The sequence below is a fragment of the Pecten maximus genome, chromosome 13, assembly GCF_902652985.1.
Source record: "Pecten maximus chromosome 13, xPecMax1.1, whole genome shotgun sequence".
In the NCBI taxonomy this organism is placed as follows: Eukaryota; Metazoa; Mollusca; class Bivalvia; order Pectinida; family Pectinidae; genus Pecten; species Pecten maximus.
In genome coordinates, this window is record NC_047027.1 from 12,013,970 (window position 1) to 12,036,434 (window position 22,465).

At 40.6% G+C, this 22,465-nt stretch overlaps 1 protein-coding gene across 1 annotated transcript; it reads right to left on the reverse strand.

The window, feature by feature from the left end:
- Positions 1–428: 428 nt before the first annotated feature.
- On the reverse strand, positions 429–22,465 carry LOC117341112 (ficolin-2-like). The gene is made up of 6 exons (XM_033902949.1): positions 22,144–22,465; positions 6,178–6,705; positions 5,207–5,256; positions 4,113–4,212; positions 1,527–1,691; positions 429–1,084 (listed from the first exon to the last, which is right to left on the reverse strand). Exons 2-6 carry the CDS (start codon positions 6,488–6,490, stop codon positions 840–842), a joined length of 873 nt encoding a protein of 290 aa, XP_033758840.1. The 5' UTR covers positions 6,491–6,705; positions 22,144–22,465; the 3' UTR covers positions 429–839.

The following is a 22,465-nucleotide window of genomic DNA, read 5'->3' on the forward strand; positions in this document are numbered from 1 at the left end:
GAGGCTGACCACCGCTGTATGAGGCTTGTGGCTGACCAGCGCTGGACGAGACTTCAGGCAGACTGCCGCTATATGACCCTCTGGGCTGACCACAACTGTATGATGCTCGAGGCTGAGATTGCCGTTGTGTGATGCTTGAGGTTCATCAACGATGTATGAAGCATGAGGCCACCACTGGATGAGGCTGACCGCCGCCGTATAAGGCTGACCACTGCTGCATATACAATGTACATTAATGTAACTGACCGTCGCTGTATACATAAGGTGTCTTAGTTATTGTTCGACATGTCATAAATTCACATTCATATATCAAAAAAAAAAAAAAAAGGGAAAGAAAAGGATTTGCATTTTAGTGTCGTTTATATAAATAACTATATATAAACAGAAAGAACAGAATGATGAGATACGTAAAAGCAATTTAATAAGCGTTGACAGTAAACGAAATCTTTATCTGTTTCCAAACTAATTACATTAGTTATTCATAGACCGCCTGGTGATAATTAGACACAGGTCTGTCGGCAGTCGCCCATCCAAAACCCTAATTAGACACGGCTGGATGATTTGACAGTTGTAACACCACCTATTGTAATTGTTGCTCTGTCTCTGCTCTGACAACGTATAGTATAAGTACAGGAAGTGTGATACAGCACATGCGTAGTGGTTTCAAAAGTAGTTCTTGTTTTGCAGGATGACATTGTTAATTAGTGTAAAAGGTCTCAGATTTATATTGCATTCTCATTGAAAGGAATATTACGGACAAAGAAGTAGTGTCTGTTTATTTAAGATAAATCTAACTTCCGGTTCGCAGGTATGAACTTAGGTCCTATCGAAAACGTCGTTTATAATAATTTCCCTTTTATCAGCATCTTGGCCTTCTTGAGACCAGCGAAATTTCGGAAACCACGCCAACACATGGCATTAGCACCCGACACAACACCATATAAACCGTTAAGATTGTTAGATAGACAATCATTGAGCCAGCCAGGACCATTGAAGGCAGCCACACAGCTCCCGTATCCCCTAAGATCATTATCCTGGTCGGTCGTAGAGAACTGCATCCCGTTGTGGAATGACATGCTGTCACCTGTGACAAATATTAGGTAAAGTTATCGTGTGTACAGTTAAAGAATGAATTACATTTTAAATATAAATATACATAGTAGTTTATCGTTTCATTTGCATTTTTAGTTATTAGCAGAAACACACACATAGTACCTTGTGTAGGAAATACATACACATAGTACCTTGTGTAGGAAATACATACACATAGTACCTTGTGTTGGAAACCCTGTGAAACACTCACAATATTTTGTCTAATTGTTCCTTGAAGATAAACGCAACACAATGTAAAACTTTCAGCTGAATGAATATTTATTCATTGAATTCGGTCTAAATGTTTGGGGTTTTGTTCAACCTCTGTCATGGGTTAAATCGGAGACATATATCTATATATGTCTCTGGTTAAATTGTGCCGCTCTAATAGTACATGCGTAATATACTTGTAATTATTTGTAATGAGCTCGTACCTGCAGTTCCTACATAATCGTCCACTGTTAGTCTATATTTGTCTACCTCAGAACTTATATAGAATGTGTTGAAGTAGGAACACTTTCTGATGTCGTCCTTATCGAAGAGTTCCACCATAAGTGCTTGGCTTCCATCTTTGGTAAGCAGGTATATGTTTTCCAGTCCTTCAAATAACAAACAAATTTGATTTTTGATTTAATTATTGTTCTTTTTTGTTTCTGGCATTGACTGATGAGGTGAAGTGAACAGCGATATAACAGATTTGCTATATTGCACAAAATGTCTTAATGAAAGTCCATTTATATCTTAGTGGTGTAAAATTATATCAACATCGGGCAAACTTGATTCTAGCTTGTTTACAGATTTTGAGCTTGAGACCATAACATATATATTTCTATTGATTTTATATGTCTATATATGGATAAACATATTTCAAAAGCGTTGTAAATATCGAACGCTGCAGATATTCAAAATTCAGAATTTACGCAAGAAAAGTGCGCGGTTTTGAGCATGCTGACAACTCGTACATTCAGGCAAAGCGGCGCAGTTATAATATGGCCGACATAGACCAATATTTACATCTCTCCTTTCTTCAGCTTAGTAAACTCTAACTGCGAATGAATTAGCGTATACGCAGTGAAAAAAGGCTCAGCGTACGTATTAATAAGCGCGGGAATCGGTACCATATTGACGGCGTCTATTTGTGACGTTACTTGAACGTCAACTATACGGCGCGATTTTGAAATGAGTGATCGGCGCAATTTTAGCGACAACCTCTGTAAAAAAAAAATGCTAACGTCAAGTAAGTATTTTGTTAAGAACTAAACTTAATATTGTGTAAATTAGTGCATATATAACTTCTTCACGAGGTAAGCTAGCAATAAATGGCTGAAGCGTACGGTTCCAAGAGGACATTGGACGACGTCACTACTAAATTTGTGTCAATACACGCTTGTAGATAATCTGAGACGGAAATTGAGGATTGAGAATATATCAATTAATTGCTATGTAAGATAAATAAATCGATCTTACAAAGCAATTCACGCCCGCAGAGTAATTTAAATTCAAGGGGGACAACTCTTACAACGTCGTCTGCTTGTGTTTACATCCGACAGTCCTCGTCGTCGGTGTCGTGTTAAAAAGTTGGACTTAACAATAAAAAAATTCTTGCATTTTGTAACAAAATATATATTCAACACCAACAATAAATAAATAGGGCGACACGGTTAAACGATCAGACATTTCATCTGAACGAAAATATCACTGCGTTACTGTACTGTAGACTAAGCCTACAGGCTTATTGGAATAGTATGATAGATTGGTCTACCCTACAGGTTTGTCATTTGCCATTAAAAACATGCAACCACACACAATCGTCGGTCAATGATAGGAAGTTGAATAAAAGCAATAAATAAAAAAAAATGTTTTGAAACTCATTTCAGCGTTGAATTTTCAAAGTATTGTTGATGGGACTTCTTTTTCCCGGATGTTGACAATTGATCACGGCCACGTCAAATGTCGGTCAAGTTACGGCTTGTCGGTGAATTATTAATTCTTTCATCACTTAACAATAAAAGGAATACAATTTGTGAGCAAACAAATTTTGCCAAGTTTGAGTATTATCTTCAGAATATCATAAGTATTTTTGATAAAAAAAAGGTCAAATGAAGAAATTAAAACAATGAAGAAAATGGATGACTGAGAGACACTTCGGGGGGGGGGGGGGGGGGGGGTGAAGTGGTCGGTGTGGACTGATTTTGATATTACGATTTTATGTAGTAAAGCGACTAGTCGTGACCAACTAATCTTACGGGAACATACCACTAACACCTATAGTATGGACATGTCAGATAGAATCCGAACATACCACTAACACCTATAGTATGGACATGTCAGATAGAATCCGAACATACCACTAACACCTATAGTATGGACATGTCAGATAGAATCCGAACATACCACTAACACCTATAGTATGGACATGTCAGATAGAATCCGAACATACCACTAACACCTATAGTATGGACATGTCAGATAGAATCCGAACAGACCACTAACACCTATAGTATGGACATGTCAGATAGAATCCGAACATACCACTAACACCTATAGTATGGACATGTCAGATAGAATCCGAACAGACCACTAACACCTATAGTATGGACATGTCAGATAGAATCCGAACATACCACTAACACCTATAGTATGGACATGTCAGATAGAAACCAATAATGCCACTATGAATTCCATTTTCATACAAACATAATGGTATCATGAACATAGAGGTTAATCTACACCGTTATTTATGCACGTTTATTTAAGATCTTTTCTATATATGTCTGTTTTTATATACCACTTTCTTCCATCTCTTGTTCTCATCGGTGTTATTAGAAATATATGTAAAATAGAGAAAGCTTTGATATAGGCAACAGTTTGAGGTTCAATCCAATTATCTTAACTGAATGAAATATGTTTAAATAAAAAATGCTGACCATTCGCATACTTCGGTTGCAATAGGCTCGATATAAAGTCTGTAAATATTTCACTTTGTTTTTCAAAGCGGTTTTCAAATGATGATAACTTACCAAGCCAGAATTCTCCATTTGGTGAATTTCCAAATCCGCCTTTATAATTGGCCCAATCCCTCTCGAAGTCCACAGAACCGTCAAATCGTTGATGTATAACCTACCACAAGAACAAATCGACTTAAATTAGTCACAATCACAAGTGCGCTTTAGAGACAACAACAATTAGGTACAGTAAACAAACGTAATACTGAACAAGATTCCAAGATTCATTTATATCTTAATCAAATTAATCCTAATTATTGATAGAGAAAAGAATGAAGCCTGTACACGACTAAATAAGGTTAGAGCTTATCTGTATATGTACGGTTACCAGCAGTAATATACTACAATAAAACACAAGGGGAACTTTTGAGACATGCTGTCTGGACGCCTTTTAGAACCTATATATACACTTTAAGGGATTGCCATTTAGACACGATGTCCGGATTCGAACCGTTTTGTTGATATGTTTTGAAGGATAGTATGTGATAACATTGGGAGGTAATGCTGTAAATCGTCAGCAATATTTCATTGACCCGAAAGTTCAAGCGACGTTGATGACATTCCAATGCTTTTCTATGATCGATTAGATAACAATTGATGAGAAGATAAGTTTGTATCTAAAATAGTATTGAAGAATCCTCATTGAAACGCTTAAGCAAGGCAATCAAAATCAAGATACATTTTTATTTCACTGTGGAATTTTCGAAATTGTACCTGGAACGATGATGCCTATGATCCTATTTGGTCTAGCGAGTATCAGACATACTGCATCTTTATTTAATTAATTTAATTTTAATTGAATGAATAATTTATTCTTCATATTTACACATACCAATACATATTTCACGAGTAATATGTTTACTTAGGCCTAGTTGTTCGAAATGCGAGTAAACTAATCACACTTTCAAAACAATTTTCAAATTATGATAAAACAGTTTCCGGTCAAATGAATCATTATCAGTCTCTCCCTACCTGACTATTTTAGTACAAACACTCAGATTTTGAAGTAAAGGAGAAATAAGACCTTCACTAAACAAGTAATAAGGCTAATCATCTTTTGAACACATGGGCCCTGATGTTACTCATAAACAATAAACATTGTAACTTACAGTCCAGCTTCCGTCCTCTAGATCAAGGCTACACGGACAGAATTGTTGTTCTGCAAGATCGATATATCATATATGTAAGATTGATGTTTTTTATATCATTATTTATTAATCAACCCGATATCATGATGTTAGAGACGTTATGTTTCATAAATCTGATTTAAATTGTAAAAGGAACGTAAATCATATTGATATTGATATATTATCTACATCAGAATCACAAGCTATCAAATTGACACTAACTGAAATCTGATTGATATCAACCACATCAAAATCAGAAGCTTGATGTCAAAATAAATATACAAAATAGTTTCAACATCAGAATCACAAACTTGATATACATGGTTTCAAGTTAATGCTAATTGGTATCGACAACTTCAGAAACAGAAATTTACTCTTATTGATAAAAAACTGGAAACTAATTGATATCAACTACTATAGAGTCATAAACTTACTCAAATTGATCTTATTGATAATATCACTATGGAAACAGAGAAATTGTTAACACGCTATAAACACAGGAGAGTGAAGGTTGTTATTGTTAGATACAATCACGTGATCATCCATTAAAAGGTGAAAAGTAAGAAATATGAATCAGACACTGTATATGTAAGATACAGCTATTTCGTCCTTCTAGGACTCGACAATGATGCTAGGTACGTCATACTGATGTTTTTCATATTCCAGAGACAGGGGCATGTCAAATCCACGGTACTGACTGCCAAAAGCGAGACGAAACACAAAATACAACGTTATTGGATATGTTAAATGAAATGTGCATTTCTTCCAAGATGGAAAACATTTGTGAAAAATAAATAGATAACTAAAAATAAATAAATAAATAAAATTTAACTGATACAGGAAGTGACGGCATGTTCCATAATATCGACTACACATTGGTTTTACCTGAAATCTGTGTCATAAAATTGACAGAACTTTGAAGATTTAAGCAAAGAAAAAACAAATAAACTTACGGTAGTCCTGCTCTCGATAAAACGGAAGTGACGTTGCGCTGTTCTGATTTGCAAGTTTTGGTTCACACGACGGAAGTGACGTGGAATGTATACGACATATTCCTGTGTCGTTACTGTAGGAGAATGACAGACAGTTCTGTGTCCCACAGTAGGCTCCACACTTCGTCAAGGTATCCGTGGTGTAGTTACCCAGCAGTCCGTCCCCGTACAGGACGTCACTGAACTCGGGATGAATCACGAATGTCCTATTCCGTATCGATACTCCGTTAACAGAACGCGCAAATATGATACTGAATGTGATAAAAAATAACATGCCGAGTTAATTATCGTGGTCTACTTGAAACTGTAGCCGAGTTAATTATCGTGGTGTACTTGAAATTGAAGCCAATGTGGATATGAATGATCTCCAAGAGAGTTCGTCAAATAAAAAAGCTCTTAAAATGATGATGGCTGTAGCGCAGCTAGATGATGGTCATTGTGTTTCACAGATGTTTCGGAGATGATGCCGACCTCCATGTAGAGTTGATTCTGAAATGATAGTAAATAAAAGACTTAAATGAACGATTGCTGAAGTCTAAAAGTGTCAACTGATTTTATGTTTTTATCTAATTCTTTGATTATTTAAATTGAAGCTTTACTGCTCATAAACATACCCTGTACAGTTTTAGTGGGTCTCTTCTATTAACGGGAAACACGAGAAACAAAAATATATCTTGTGCTTGGACAACAACCTTACTGAGAGCTGAAGACTCAAGGAAGAATATTATAATTACAAGAAACACGTACCAATGTATTATACTTTGGTGTAGACAAACACGTACCAATGTATTATACTTTGGTGTAGTCAAACACGTATCCATGTATTATACTTTGGTGTAGTCAAACACGTACCAATGTATTATACTTTGGTGTAGTCAAACGCGTACCAATGTATTATACTTTGGTGTAGTCAAACACGTACCAATGTATTATACTTCGGTGTAGTCAAACACGTACTAATGTATTATACTTCGGTGTAGTCAAACACGTATCCATGTATTATACTTTGGTGTAGTCAAACACGTACCAATGTATTATACTTTGGTGTAGTCAAACGCGTACCAATGTATTATACTTTGGTGTAGTCAAACACGTACTAATGTATTATACTTCGGTGTAGTCAAACACGTATCCATGTATTATACTTTGGTGTAGTCAAACACGTACCAATGTATTATACTTTGGTGTAGTCAAACGCGTACCAATGTATTATACTTTGGTGTAGTCAAAAACGTAACCGTGTATTATACTTTGGTGGAATCAAACACGTATCAATGTATTATACTTTGGTGTAGTCAAACACGTACTAATGTATTATACTTTGGTGTAGTCAAACACGTATCAATGTATTATACTTTGGTGTAGTCAAACACGTACTAATGTATTATACTTTGGTGTAGTCAAACACGTACTAATGTATTATACTTTGGTGTAGTCAAACACGTACTAATGTATTATACTTTGGTGTAGTCAAACACGTACTAATGTATTATACTTTGGTGTAGTCAAACACGTACCAATGTATTATACTTTGGTGTAGTCAAACACGTACCAATGTATTATACTTTGGTGTAGTCAAACACGTAACCGTGTATTATACTTTGGTTTAGACAAACACGTACTAATGTATTATATTTTGGTGTAGTCAAACACGTAACCGTGTATTATATATTGGTGTAGTCAAACACGTACTAATGTATTATATTTTGTGTAGACAAACACGTACTAATGTATTATACTTTGTGTAGACAAACACGTACTAATGTATTATACTTTGTGTAGACAAACACGTACCAATGTATTATACTTTGGTGGAGTCAAACACGTACCAATGTATTATACTTTGGTGTAGTCAAACAGGTACTAATGTATTATACTTTGGTGTAGTCAAACACGTAACAGTGTATTATACTTTGGTGTAGTCAAACACGTACCAATGTATTATACTTTGGTGTAGTCAAACACGTACCAATGTATTATACTTTGGTGTAGTCAAACACGTACCAATGTATTATACTTTGGTGTAGCCAAACACGTACCAATGTATTATACTTTGGTGTAGTCAAACACGTACCAATGCATTATACTTTGGTGTAGTCAAACACGTATCAATGTATTATACTTTGGTGTAATCAAACACGTAACCGTGTATTATACTTTGGTGTAGTCAAACACGTACCAATGTATTATACTTTGGTGTAGTCAAACACGTACCAATGTATTATACTTTGGTGTAGACAAACACGTATCAATGTATTATACTTTGGTGTAGTCAAACACGTACCAATATATTATACTTTGGTGTAGTCAAACACGTACCAATGTATTATACTTTGGTGTAGTCAAACACGTACCAATGTATTATACTTTGGTGTAGTCAAACACGTACCAATGCATTATACTTTGGTGTAGTCAAACACGTAACCGTGTATTATACTTTGGTGTAGTCAAACACGTACCAATGTATTATACTTCGGTGTAGACAAACACGTACCAATGTATTATACTTTGGTGTAGTCAAACACGTACTAATGTATTATACTTTGGTGTAGTCAAACACGTACCAATGTATTATACTTTGGTGTAGTCAAACACGTACCAAGATATTATACTTTGGTGTAGTCAAACACGTACCAATGTATTATATATTGGTGATGTCAAACACGTATCTATGTATCGACCACAAAAATATAGGTAAGCCTGGAGGTTAACATGTACCCATGTATTATAAATCAAAGGGAAGGAGACATGATGAGCTAAGGTTGACATCTAGACCGTGCTAACAAACTGGATTGAAGGAGACATGATGAGCTAAGGTTGACACCTAGACCGTGCTAACAAACTGGATTGAAGGAGACATGATCAGCTAAGGTTGACACCTAGACCGTGCTAACAAACTGGGTTGAAGGAGACATGATGAGCTAAGGTTGACACCTAGACCGTGCTAACAAACTGGATTGAAGGAGACATGATGGGCTAAGGTTGACATCTAGACCGTGCTAACAAACTGGATTGAAGGAGACATGATGAGCTAAGGTTGACATCTAGACCGTGCTAACAAACTGGATTGAAGGAGACATGATCAGCTAAGGTTGACACCTAGACCGTGCTAACAAACTGGATTGAAGGAGACATGATGAGCTAAGGTTGACACCTAGACCGTGCTAACAAACTGGATTGAAGGAGACATGATGAGCTAAGGTTGACATCTAGACCGTGCTAACAAACTGGATTGAAGGAGACATGATCAGCTAAGGTTGACATCTAGACCGTGCTAACAAACTGGATTGAAGGAGACATGATGAGCTAAGGTTGACATCTAGACCGTGCTAACAAACTGGGTTGAAGGAGACATGATAGGCTAAGGTTGACACCTAGACCGTGCTAACAAACTGGGTTGAAGGAGACATGATGGGCTAAGGTTGACATCTAGACCGTGCTAACAAACTGGATTGAAGGAGACATGATCAGCTAAGGTTGACACCTAGACCGTGCTAACAAACTGGATTGAAGGAGACATGATCAGCTAAGGTTGACACCTAGACCGTGCTAAACAAACTGGATTGAAGGAGACATGATGGGCTAAGGTTGACACCTAGACCGTGCTAAACAACCTGGATTGAAGGAGACATGATATGACGAGCTAACGTTGACACCTAGACCGTGCTAACAAACTGGATTGAAGGAGACATGATCAGCTAAGGTTGACACCTAGACCGTGCTAAACAAACTGGATTGAAGGAGACATGATCAGCTAAGGTTGACACCTAGACCGTGCTAAACAAACTGGATTGAAGGAGACATGATATGATGAGCTAACGTTGACACCTAGACCGTGCTAAACAAACTGGATTGAAGGAGACATGATGGGCTAAGGTTGACACCTAGACCGTGCTAAACAAACTGGATTGAAGGAGACATGATATGATGAGCTAACGTTGACACCTAGACCGTGCTAACAAACTGGATTGAAGGAGACATGATCAGCTAACGTTGACACCTAGACCGTGCTAACAAACTGGATTGAAGGAGGCATGATGGGCTAAGGTTGACACCTAGACCGTGCTAACAAACTGGATTGAAGGAGACATGATGGGCTAAGGTTGACACCTAGACCGTGCTAACAAACTGGATTGAAGGAGACATGATGGGCTAAGGTTGACACCTAGACCGTGCTAACAAACTGGATTGAAGGAGACATGATGGGCTAAGGTTGACACCTAGACCGTGCTAACAAATTGGATTGAAGGAGACATGATCAGCTAAGGTTGACACCTAGACCGTGCCAACAAACTGGATTGAAGGAGACATGATGAGCTAAGGTTGACATCTAGACCGTGCTAACAAACTGGATTAAAGGAGACATGATGAGCTAAGGTTGACACCTAGACCGTGCTAACAAACTGGATTGAAGGAGACATGATGGGCTAAGGTTGACATCTAGACCGTGCTAACAAACTGGATTGAAGGAGACATGATGAGCTAAGGTTGACACCTAGACCGTGCTAACAAACTGGATTGAAGGAGACATGATGAGCTAAGGTTGACACCTAGACCGTGCTAACAAACTGGATTGAAGGAGACATGATCAGCTAAGGTTGACATCTAGACCGTGCTAACAAACTGGATTGAAGGAGACATGATCAGCTAAGGTTGACATCTAGACCGTGCTAACAAACTGGATTGAAGGAGACATGAGGAGCTAAGGTTGACACCTAGACCGTGCTAACAAACTGGGTTGAAGGAGACATGATGGGCTAAGGTTGACATCTAGACCGTGCTAACAAACTGGATTGAAGGAGACATGATCAGCTAAGGTTGACACCTAGACCGTGCTAACAAACTGGATTGAAGGAGACATGATCAGCTAAGGTTGACACCTAGACCGTGCTAAACAAACTGGATTGAAGGAGACATGATGGGCTAAGGTTGACACCTAGACCGTGCTAACAAACTGGATTGAAGGAGACATGAGGAGCTAAGGTTGACACCTAGACCGTGCTAACAAACTGGATTGAAGGAGGCATGATGAGCTAAGGTTGACACCTAGACCGTGCTAACAAACTGGATTGAAGGAGACATGAGGAGCTAAGGTTGACATCTAGACCGTGCTAACAAACTGGATTGAAGGAGACATGATGGGCTAAGGTTGACACCTAGACCGTGCTAACGAACTGGATTGAAGGAGACATGATGAGCTAAGGTTGACATCTAGACCGTGCTAACAAACTGAATTGAAGGAGACATGATCAGCTAAGGTTGACACCTAGACCGTGCTAACAAACTGGATTGAAGGAGACATGATGAGCTAAGGTTGACATCTAGACCGTGATAACAAACTGGATTGAAGGAGACATGATCAGCTAAGGTTGACACCTAGACCGTGCTAACAAACTGGATTGAAGGAGACATGATCAGCTAAGGTTGACATCTAGACCGTGCTAACAAACTGGATTGAAGGAGACACGATGAGCTAAGGTTGACACCTAGACCGTGCTAACAAACTGGATTGAAGGAGGCATGATGAGCTAAGGTTGACACCTAGACCGTGCTAACAAACTGGATTGAAGGAGACATGATGAGCTAAGGTTGACACCTAGACCGTGCTAACAAACTGGATTGAAGGAGACATGATCAGCTAAGGTTGACATCTAGACCGTGCTAACAAACTGGATTGAAGGAGACATGATCAGCTAAGGTTGACATCTAGACCGTGCTAACAAACTGGATTGAAGGAGACATGATCAGCTAAGGTTGACACCTAGACCGTGCTAACAAACTGGATTGAAGGAGACATGAGGAGCTAAGGTTGACACCTAGACCGTGCTAACAAACTGGATTGAAGGAGGCATGATGAGCTAAGGTTGACACCTAGACCGTGCTAACAAACTGGATTGAAGGAGACATGAGGAGCTAAGGTTGACATCTAGACCGTGCTAACAAACTGGATTGAAGGAGACATGATGGGCTAAGGTTGACACCTAGACCGTGCTAACAAACTGGATTGAAGGAGACATGATGAGCTAAGGTTGACATCTAGACCGTGCTAACAAACTGAATTAAAGGAGACATGATCAGCTAAGGTTGACACCTAGACCGTGCTAAACAAACTGGATTGAAGGAGACATGATCAGCTAAGGTTGACACCTAGACCGTGCTAAACAAACTGGATTGAAGGAGACATGATATGATGAGCTAACGTTGACACCTAGACCGTGCTAAACAAACTGGATTGAAGGAGACATGATGGGCTAAGGTTGACACCTAGACCGTGCTAAACAAACTGGATTGAAGGAGACATGATATGATGAGCTAACGTTGACACCTAGACCGTGCTAACAAACTGGATTGAAGGAGACATGATCAGCTAACGTTGACACCTAGACCGTGCTAACAAACTGGATTGAAGGAGGCATGATGGGCTAAGGTTGACACCTAGACCGTGCTAACAAACTGGATTGAAGGAGACATGATGGGCTAAGGTTGACACCTAGACCGTGCTAACAAACTGGATTGAAGGAGACATGATGGGCTAAGGTTGACACCTAGACCGTGCTAACAAACTGGATTGAAGGAGACATGATGGGCTAAGGTTGACACCTAGACCGTGCTAACAAATTGGATTGAAGGAGACATGATCAGCTAAGGTTGACACCTAGACCGTGCCAACAAACTGGATTGAAGGAGACATGATGAGCTAAGGTTGACATCTAGACCGTGCTAACAAACTGGATTAAAGGAGACATGATGAGCTAAGGTTGACACCTAGACCGTGCTAACAAACTGGATTGAAGGAGACATGATGGGCTAAGGTTGACATCTAGACCGTGCTAACAAACTGGATTGAAGGAGACATGATGAGCTAAGGTTGACACCTAGACCGTGCTAACAAACTGGATTGAAGGAGACATGATGAGCTAAGGTTGACACCTAGACCGTGCTAACAAACTGGATTGAAGGAGACATGATCAGCTAAGGTTGACATCTAGACCGTGCTAACAAACTGGATTGAAGGAGACATGATCAGCTAAGGTTGACATCTAGACCGTGCTAACAAACTGGATTGAAGGAGACATGAGGAGCTAAGGTTGACACCTAGACCGTGCTAACAAACTGGGTTGAAGGAGACATGATGGGCTAAGGTTGACATCTAGACCGTGCTAACAAACTGGATTGAAGGAGACATGATCAGCTAAGGTTGACACCTAGACCGTGCTAACAAACTGGATTGAAGGAGACATGATCAGCTAAGGTTGACACCTAGACCGTGCTAAACAAACTGGATTGAAGGAGACATGATGGGCTAAGGTTGACACCTAGACCGTGCTAACAAACTGGATTGAAGGAGACATGAGGAGCTAAGGTTGACACCTAGACCGTGCTAACAAACTGGATTGAAGGAGGCATGATGAGCTAAGGTTGACACCTAGACCGTGCTAACAAACTGGATTGAAGGAGACATGAGGAGCTAAGGTTGACATCTAGACCGTGCTAACAAACTGGATTGAAGGAGACATGATGGGCTAAGGTTGACACCTAGACCGTGCTAACGAACTGGATTGAAGGAGACATGATGAGCTAAGGTTGACATCTAGACCGTGCTAACAAACTGAATTGAAGGAGACATGATCAGCTAAGGTTGACACCTAGACCGTGCTAACAAACTGGATTGAAGGAGACATGATGAGCTAAGGTTGACATCTAGACCGTGATAACAAACTGGATTGAAGGAGACATGATCAGCTAAGGTTGACACCTAGACCGTGCTAACAAACTGGATTGAAGGAGACATGATCAGCTAAGGTTGACATCTAGACCGTGCTAACAAACTGGATTGAAGGAGACACGATGAGCTAAGGTTGACACCTAGACCGTGCTAACAAACTGGATTGAAGGAGGCATGATGAGCTAAGGTTGACACCTAGACCGTGCTAACAAACTGGATTGAAGGAGACATGATGAGCTAAGGTTGACACCTAGACCGTGCTAACAAACTGGATTGAAGGAGACATGATCAGCTAAGGTTGACATCTAGACCGTGCTAACAAACTGGATTGAAGGAGACATGATCAGCTAAGGTTGACATCTAGACCGTGCTAACAAACTGGATTGAAGGAGACATGATCAGCTAAGGTTGACACCTAGACCGTGCTAACAAACTGGATTGAAGGAGACATGAGGAGCTAAGGTTGACACCTAGACCGTGCTAACAAACTGGATTGAAGGAGGCATGATGAGCTAAGGTTGACACCTAGACCGTGCTAACAAACTGGATTGAAGGAGACATGAGGAGCTAAGGTTGACATCTAGACCGTGCTAACAAACTGGATTGAAGGAGACATGATGGGCTAAGGTTGACACCTAGACCGTGCTAACAAACTGGATTGAAGGAGACATGATGAGCTAAGGTTGACATCTAGACCGTGCTAACAAACTGGATTGAAGGAGACATGATGAGCTAAGGTTGACACCTAGACCGTGCTAACAAACTGGATTGAAGGAGACATGATGAGCTAAGGTTGACATCTAGACCGTGCTAACAAACTGGATTGAAGGAGACATGATGAGCTAAGGTTGACACCTAGACCGTGCTAACAAACTGGATTGAAGGAGGCATGATGAGCTAAGGTTGACATCTAGACCGTGCTAACAAACTGGATTGAAGGAGACATCATCAGCTAACGTTGACACCTAGACCGTGCTAACAAACTGGATTGAAGGAGACATGATGAGCTAAGGTTGACATCTAGACCGTGCTAACAAACTGGATTGAAGGAGACATAATCAGCTAAGGTTGACATCTAGACCGTGCTAACAAACTGGATTGAAGGAGACATGATGAGCTAAGGTTGACACCTAGACCGTGCTAACAAACTGGATTGAAGGAGACATGATGAGCTAAGGTTGACACCTAGACCGTGCTAACAAACTGGATTGAAGGAGACATGATGGGCTAAGGTTGACACCTAGACCGTGCTAACAAACTGGATTGAAGGAGACATGATCAGCTAAGGTTGACACCTAGACCGTGCTAACAAACTGGATTGAAGGAGACATGATCAGCTAAGGTTGACACCTAGACCGTGCTAACAAACTGGATTGAAGGAGACATGATGAGCTAAGGTTGACACCTAGACCGTGCTAACAAACTGGATTGAAGGAGACATGATGGGCTAAGGTTGACATCTAGACCGTGCTAACAAACTGGATTGAAGGAGACATGATCAGCTAAGGTTGACACCTAGACCGTGCTAACAAACTGGATTAAAGGAGACATGATGGGCTAAGGTTGACATCTAGACCGTGCTAACAAACTGGATTAAAGGAGACATGATGGGCTAAGGTTGACATCTAGACCGTGCTAACTAACTGGATTGAAGGAGACATGATGAGCTAAGGTTGACATCTAGACCGTGCTAACAAACTGGATTGAAGGAGACATGATGAGCTAAGGTTGACACCTAGACCGTGCTAACAAACTGGATTGAAGGAGACATGATGAGCTAAGGTTGACTCCTAGACCGTGCTAACAAACTGGATTAAAGGAGACATGATGGGCTAAGGTTGACATCTAGACCGTGCTAACAAACTGGTTTGAAGGAGACATGATGAGCTAAGGTTGACATCTAGACCGTGCTAACAAACTGGATTGAAGGAGACATGATCAGCTAAGGTTGACATCTAGACCGTGCTAACAAACTGGATTGAAGGAGACATGATCAGCTAAGGTTGACATCTAGACCGTGCTAACAAACTGGATTGAAGGAGACATGATCAGCTAAGGTTGACACCTAGACCGTGCTAACAAACTGGATTGAAGGAGACATGAGGAGCTAAGGTTGACACCTAGACCGTGCTAACAAACTGGATTGAAGGAGGCATGATGAGCTAAGGTTGACACCTAGACCGTGCTAACAAACTGGATTGAAGGAGACATGATGAGCTAAGGTTGACATCTAGACCGTGATAACAAACTGGATTGAAGGAGACATGTTCAGCTAAGGTTGACACCTAGACCGTGCTAACAAACTGGATTGAAGGAGACATGATGAGCTAAGGTTGACATCTAGACCGTGCTAACAAACTGGATTGAAGGAGACATGATGAGCTAAGGTTGACACCTAGACCGTGCTAACAAACTGGATTGAAGGAGACATGATGAGCTAAGGTTGACATCTAGACCGTGCTAACAAACTGGATTGAAGGAGACATGATGAGCTAAGGTTGACACCTAGACCGTGCTAACAAACTGGATTGAAGGAGGCATGATGAGCTAAGGTTGACATCTAGACCGTGCTAACAAACTGGATTGAAGGAGACATGATCAGCTAAGGTTGACACCTAGACCGTGCTAACAAACTGGATTGAAGGAGGCATGATGAGCTAAGGTTGACACCTAGACCGTGCTAACAAACTGGATTGAAGGAGACATGATGGGCTAAGGTTGACACCATTTGGATGTGCTAACAAACTGGATTGAAGGAGACATGATGAGCTAAGGTTGACACCTAGACCGTGCTAACAAACTGGATTGAAGGAGACATGATGAGCTAAGGTTGACACCTAGACCGTGCTAACAAACTGGATTGAAGGAGACATGATGAGCTAAGGTTGACACCTAGACCGTGCTAACAAACTGGATTGAAGGAGACATGATCAGCTAAGGTTGACATCTAGACCGTGCTAACAAACTGGATTGAAGGAGACATGATCAGCTAAGGTTGACATCTAGACCGTGCTAACAAACTGGGTTGAAGGAGACATGATGGGCTAAGGTTGACACCTAGACCGTGCTAACAAACTGGGTTGAAGGAGACATGATGGGCTAAGGTTGACATCTAGACCGTGCTAACAAACTGGATTGAAGGAGACATGATCAGCTAAGGTTGACACCTAGACCGTGCTAACAAACTGGATTGAAGGAGACATGATCAGCTAAGGTTGACACCTAGACCGTGCTAAACAAACTGGATTGAAGGAGACATGATGGGCTAAGGTTGACACCTAGACCGTGCTAAACAAACTGGATTGAAGGAGACATGATATGACGAGCTAACGTTGACACCTAGACCGTGCTAACAAACTGGATTGAAGGAGACATGATCAGCTAAGGTTGACACCTAGACCGTGCTAAACAAACTGGATTGAAGGAGACATGATCAGCTAAGGTTGACACCTAGACCGTGCTAAACAAACTGGATTGAAGGAGACATGATATGATGAGCTAACGTTGACACCTAGACCGTGCTAAACAAACTGGATTGAAGGAGACATGATGGGCTAAGGTTGACACCTAGACCGTGCTAAACAAACTGGATTGAAGGAGACATGATATGATGAGCTAACGTTGACACCTAGACCGTGCTAACAAACTGGATTGAAGGAGACATGATCAGCTAACGTTGACACCTAGACCGTGCTAACAAACTGGATTGAAGGAGGCATGATGGGCTAAGGTTGACACCTAGACCGTGCTAACAAACTGGATTGAAGGAGACATGATGGGCTAAGGTTGACACCTAGACCGTGCTAACAAACTGGATTGAAGGAGACATGATGGGCTAAGGTTGACACCTAGACCGTGCTAACAAACTGGATTGAAGGAGACATGATGGGCTAAGGTTGACACCTAGACCGTGCTAACAAATTGGTTTGAAGGAGACATGATCAGCTAAGGTTGATACCTAGACCGTGCCAACAAACTGGATTGAAGGAGACATGATGAGCTAAGGTTGACATCTAGACCGTGCTAACAAACTGGATTAAAGGAGACATGATGAGCTAAGGTTGACACCTAGACCGTGCTAACAAACTGGATTGAAGGAGACATGATGAGCTAAGGTTGACACCTAGACCGTGCTAACAAACTGGATTGAAGGAGACATGATGAGCTAAGGTTGACATCTAGACCGTGCTAACAAACTGGATTGAAGGAGGCATGATCAGCTAAGGTTGACACCTAGACCGTGCTAACAAACTGGATTGAAGGAGACATGAGGAGCTAAGGTTGACACCTAGACCGTGCTAACAAACTGGATTGAAGGAGACATGATGAGCTCAGGTTGACATCTAGACCGTGCTAACAAACTGGATTGAAGGAGACATGATCAGCTAAGGTTGACATCTAGACCGTGCTAACAAACTGGATTGAAGGAGACATGAGGAGCTAAGGTTGACACCTAGACCGTGCTAACAAACTGGGTTGAAGGAGACATGATGGGCTAAGGTTGACATCTAGACCGTGCTAACAAACTGGATTGAAGGAGACATGATCAGCTAAGGTTGACACCTAGACCGTGCTAAACAAACTGGATTGAAGGAGACATGATGGGCTAAGGTTGACACCTAGACCGTGCTAACAAACTGGATTGAAGGAGACATGATGAGCTAAGGTTGACACCTAGACCGTGCTAACAAACTGGATTGAAGGAGACATGATGGGCTAAGGTTGACACCTAGACCGTGCTAACAAACTGGATTGAAGGAGACATGATCAGCTAAGGTTGACACCTAGACCGTGCTAACAAACTGGATTGAAGGAGACATGATCAGCTAAGGTTGACATCTAGACCGTGCTAACAAACTGGGTTGAAGGAGGCATGATGAGCTAAGGTTGTCACTTAAACCGTGCTAACAAACTGGATTGAAGGAGACATGATCAGCTAAGGTTGACACCTAGACCGTGCTAAACAAACTGGGTTGAAGGAGACATGATGAGCTAACGTTGACACCTAGACCGTGCTAACAAACTGGATTGAAGGAGACATGATCAGCTAAGGTTGTCACTTAAACCGTGCTAACAAACTGGATTGAAGGAGACATGATCAGCTAAGGTTGACACCTAGACCGTGCTAACAAACTGGATTGAAGGAGACATGATGAGCTAAGGTTGACACCTAGACCGTGCTAACAAACTGGGTTGAAGGAGGCATGATGAGCTAAGGTTGACATCTAGACCGTGCTAACAAACTGGGTTGAAGGAGACATGATGAGCTAAGGTTGATAACTAGACCGTGCTAACAAACTGGATTGAAGGAGACATGATCAGCTAAGGTTGACATCTAGACCGTGCTAACAAACTGGATTGAAGGAGGCATGATGAGCTAAGGTTGACACCTAGACCGTGCTAACAAACTGGATTGAAGGATACATGATGAGCTAAGGTTGACATCTAGACCGTGCTAACAAACTGGATTGAAGGAGACATGATCAGCTAAGGTTGACACCTAGACCGTGGTAACAAACTGGATTGAAGGAGACATGATCAGCTAAGGTTGACACCTAGACCGTGCTAACAAACTGGATTGAAGGAGGCATGATGAGCTAAGGTTGTCACTTAAACCGTGCTAACAAACTGGGTTGAAGGAGACATGATCAGCTAAGGTTGACATCTAGACCGTGCTAACAAACTGGGTTGAAGGAGGCATGATGAGCTAAGGTTGTCACTTAAACCGTGCTAACAAACTGGATTGAAGGAGACATGATCAGCTAAGGTTGACATCTAGACCGTGCTAAACAAACTGGAGTGGACCTTTCTGTTGAGTACAGGTAGCAAATGACCAGGTGTAACTGGGGATAAGATCGATGGTCCTGGTAATCTACTAATAGTTGCTTTTTGTTGTAGTAACCTATTTACCCTTTGACTATTACGATACTAATTTTCTAAATATAAATGATGTTTTACAACTGATAATTTGCGCTAGCATGTAACCTGTTACCAAATCGAAATCCACATTTCTTATTTCTCTGAATCAATATTCAATTGCCGTTTGTCGCTATATCAATTGAAGTCTTTTTGAAAGTCAGTCATTGACGTACATTGAGTGAAGAAAATGTGATAAACTTTCCCCAAGTATTAGGCCCCGTGAACATAGACAAAAACGATACATCAGAATTGTACCTAACACGGGATTTTAAATCTCATAAAGAATAAAGAATTCAAAATACTGAATTCTTTTCCTCTGACTCCACCAGCAAAAAAGTTTCAAAAGTCTGTTTCTATTTACATTATAGAAGACTTTAAACGTATTTAATGTTAAATAGCATTAACTCTAACATCAGATTTCGTATAGAGCAAGACATGACCCAACTACCTAAGTACAAATTTAGGTTTGGTTTGATCTATCATTGTTTAACGTCCTATCAACAGCTTATTCAAGGACGGCCTCCCGTGTTTGCGATATGCATGCGTGTGTGTGAGTGCGTATTTGTGTTTTTGGGAGGCTGCGGTATGTTCGTGTCAAATCTGCGTATGAGAGTCCGGAACGTTTGCATTTATAGTGTTACCTCACTGAAGCATACTGCCGAAAACACCCAGCAGGACACCCCACCCAGTCTGACAACGGGCAAACCAGTCGTCCCACTCCCAAAATACAATGTACAGAGCGCTAAGCAGAAGTATGAACTACAATGTTTAAAAATTCTAGTATGTCTCGACCAGGGATGGATCACAAAGCCTTCTTTACAGTGGTGAACGTGTAACTTAAGGCTAAGTCAGTCACTGTCAAAGAAGACATTAGGAAGAAGAAAGCTGTGAAAAAAGAAAAGATGATATACCAAATTTAGTCGCCTTTTACTATCATGCAATGTGACTAGTATGTATAATTCTTACGTCCTACCTGGTAATCAGAACTGAGGAGGCTAGTTTACGTAACTGTAATCACGGGCCCAGCATTCCGTTTGGTTTGGTTTTATTTGTTTGACGCCCTATTAACAGCTAAGTTTATTTAAGGACGCCCTCTCGTGTTTGCGATATGCATGCGTGTGGTGAGTGCGTATGTGTGTTTTGGGAGGCTGCGGTATGTACGTGTTATGTCTCATTGTGATAGGCCGGAACTTTTGCCGATTTATAGTGCTACCTCACTGAAGCATACTGCCGAAGACACCCAACAGGACACTCCTACCGGTTACATTATACTGACAACGGGCCAACCAGTCGTCCCACTCCAAAAATGCTGTGCGCTAAGCAGGAGTAGCAACTACCATTTTTAAAGACTCAGGTATGTCTTGGCCAGGGGCGAACGCTCAACTTAAGACCAAAAGTGAGGCATTGTCAAGGGAGACATTAGGAAGAAGAAAGTTGTTCAGAAAGAAGAGAAAAGATCAGATCCAAAATTTATTCTCCTCTTACGATCATGCAATGGGGGCAGCAGGTACAATTCTTACGCCCTACCCGCAGGGAATCCAGCATTCCCACCAGTGTCGACCAGCTCGTATTACAACCCGCAATAGACATTCCACGGTGTGATTTTAACTGAATATCTTTCACTCTGACACCCCTAGAGACGGGATAGTCCGTTACACCTAGCGGTATCGACGTGAAGCGTCTTCTCTTATTTTTGCAGGAGGATGCGAAAATTATTCACAAAGAATATAGATTTCCACAGAGGTGCTTGAAAATATACGATGTAGAATAAGACCAGGTGTCTGACTGAGTGAGCGTCGTTTGCATCATCGACGACATCCACAGTACAAAAATTGTTGAAATATGAGTAAAGTCACATTCTCAAAAGCCTAAGTGAATCCTTAATCCAAATGTATATTATTACCTAAACAGAATATCTATATATCATATTGATAATGCCATAACCTGTACGCATGTGCAAGCCTTGATAATTGATAAATTCGACAAAAGAAAGATTATTGAAAGGGTTTTAAAAAGACATAAAATTATAGCATCTAGAAACAAATACTTCAAATAAACGTTAAAGGAGAAATGTTGTGGATCTCTCTCTCTCTCTCTCTCTCTCTCTCTCTCTCTCTCTCTCTCTCTCACACACACACACACACACACCACTATCTGGTACTTCAACGCTTTTTTCTGTTATCTACGTGGTTATGATTTTAGTAATCGGAATAGCAAAAAAATAAATAAATAACGTTCGCAACGATTAAGTACAACAAGCGAATGTCATACATGTAACTTACCTTCGTTCAGCATATTCTTAACTGGACATCCTTGCGGATAACTCTGAACTATGGAAGACGAACTTTGATGAATAAATTGTTGATGAATATCCCAATATTAATTGCCATGTAGAGTATTATCGAACTATTCCAACAACCTTTGCACCAGGCAAATGACTGTATTTAGTGAGATCAGCTGAACACTTCCATTATGTGAATTATTTACCAAACAAGTTAACCTTGGCGCCAGGAACGCTATTTACCTCAAAATAGGTTTCAAATTATGATTGACTGCTAGAACAGACGAAATATCAATTACGAACTCGTAGTTTGTTCACTGTGT

Excerpts from the sequence above, each read along its gene's own strand:
- LOC117341112 (XM_033902949.1), bottom strand. The coding sequence starts at position 6,490 with ATGTTATTTTTTATCACATTCAGTATCATATTTGCGCGTTCTGTTAAC. Across the intron at positions 5,257-6,177 it reads TTATCGAGAGCAGGACTACC|AACAACAATTCTGTCCGTGT; the intron begins GTAAGTTTATTT and ends TCGATCTTGCAG. Across the intron at positions 4,213-5,206 it reads TAGAGGACGGAAGCTGGACT|GTTATACATCAACGATTTGA; the intron begins GTAAGTTACAAT and ends TTCTTGTGGTAG.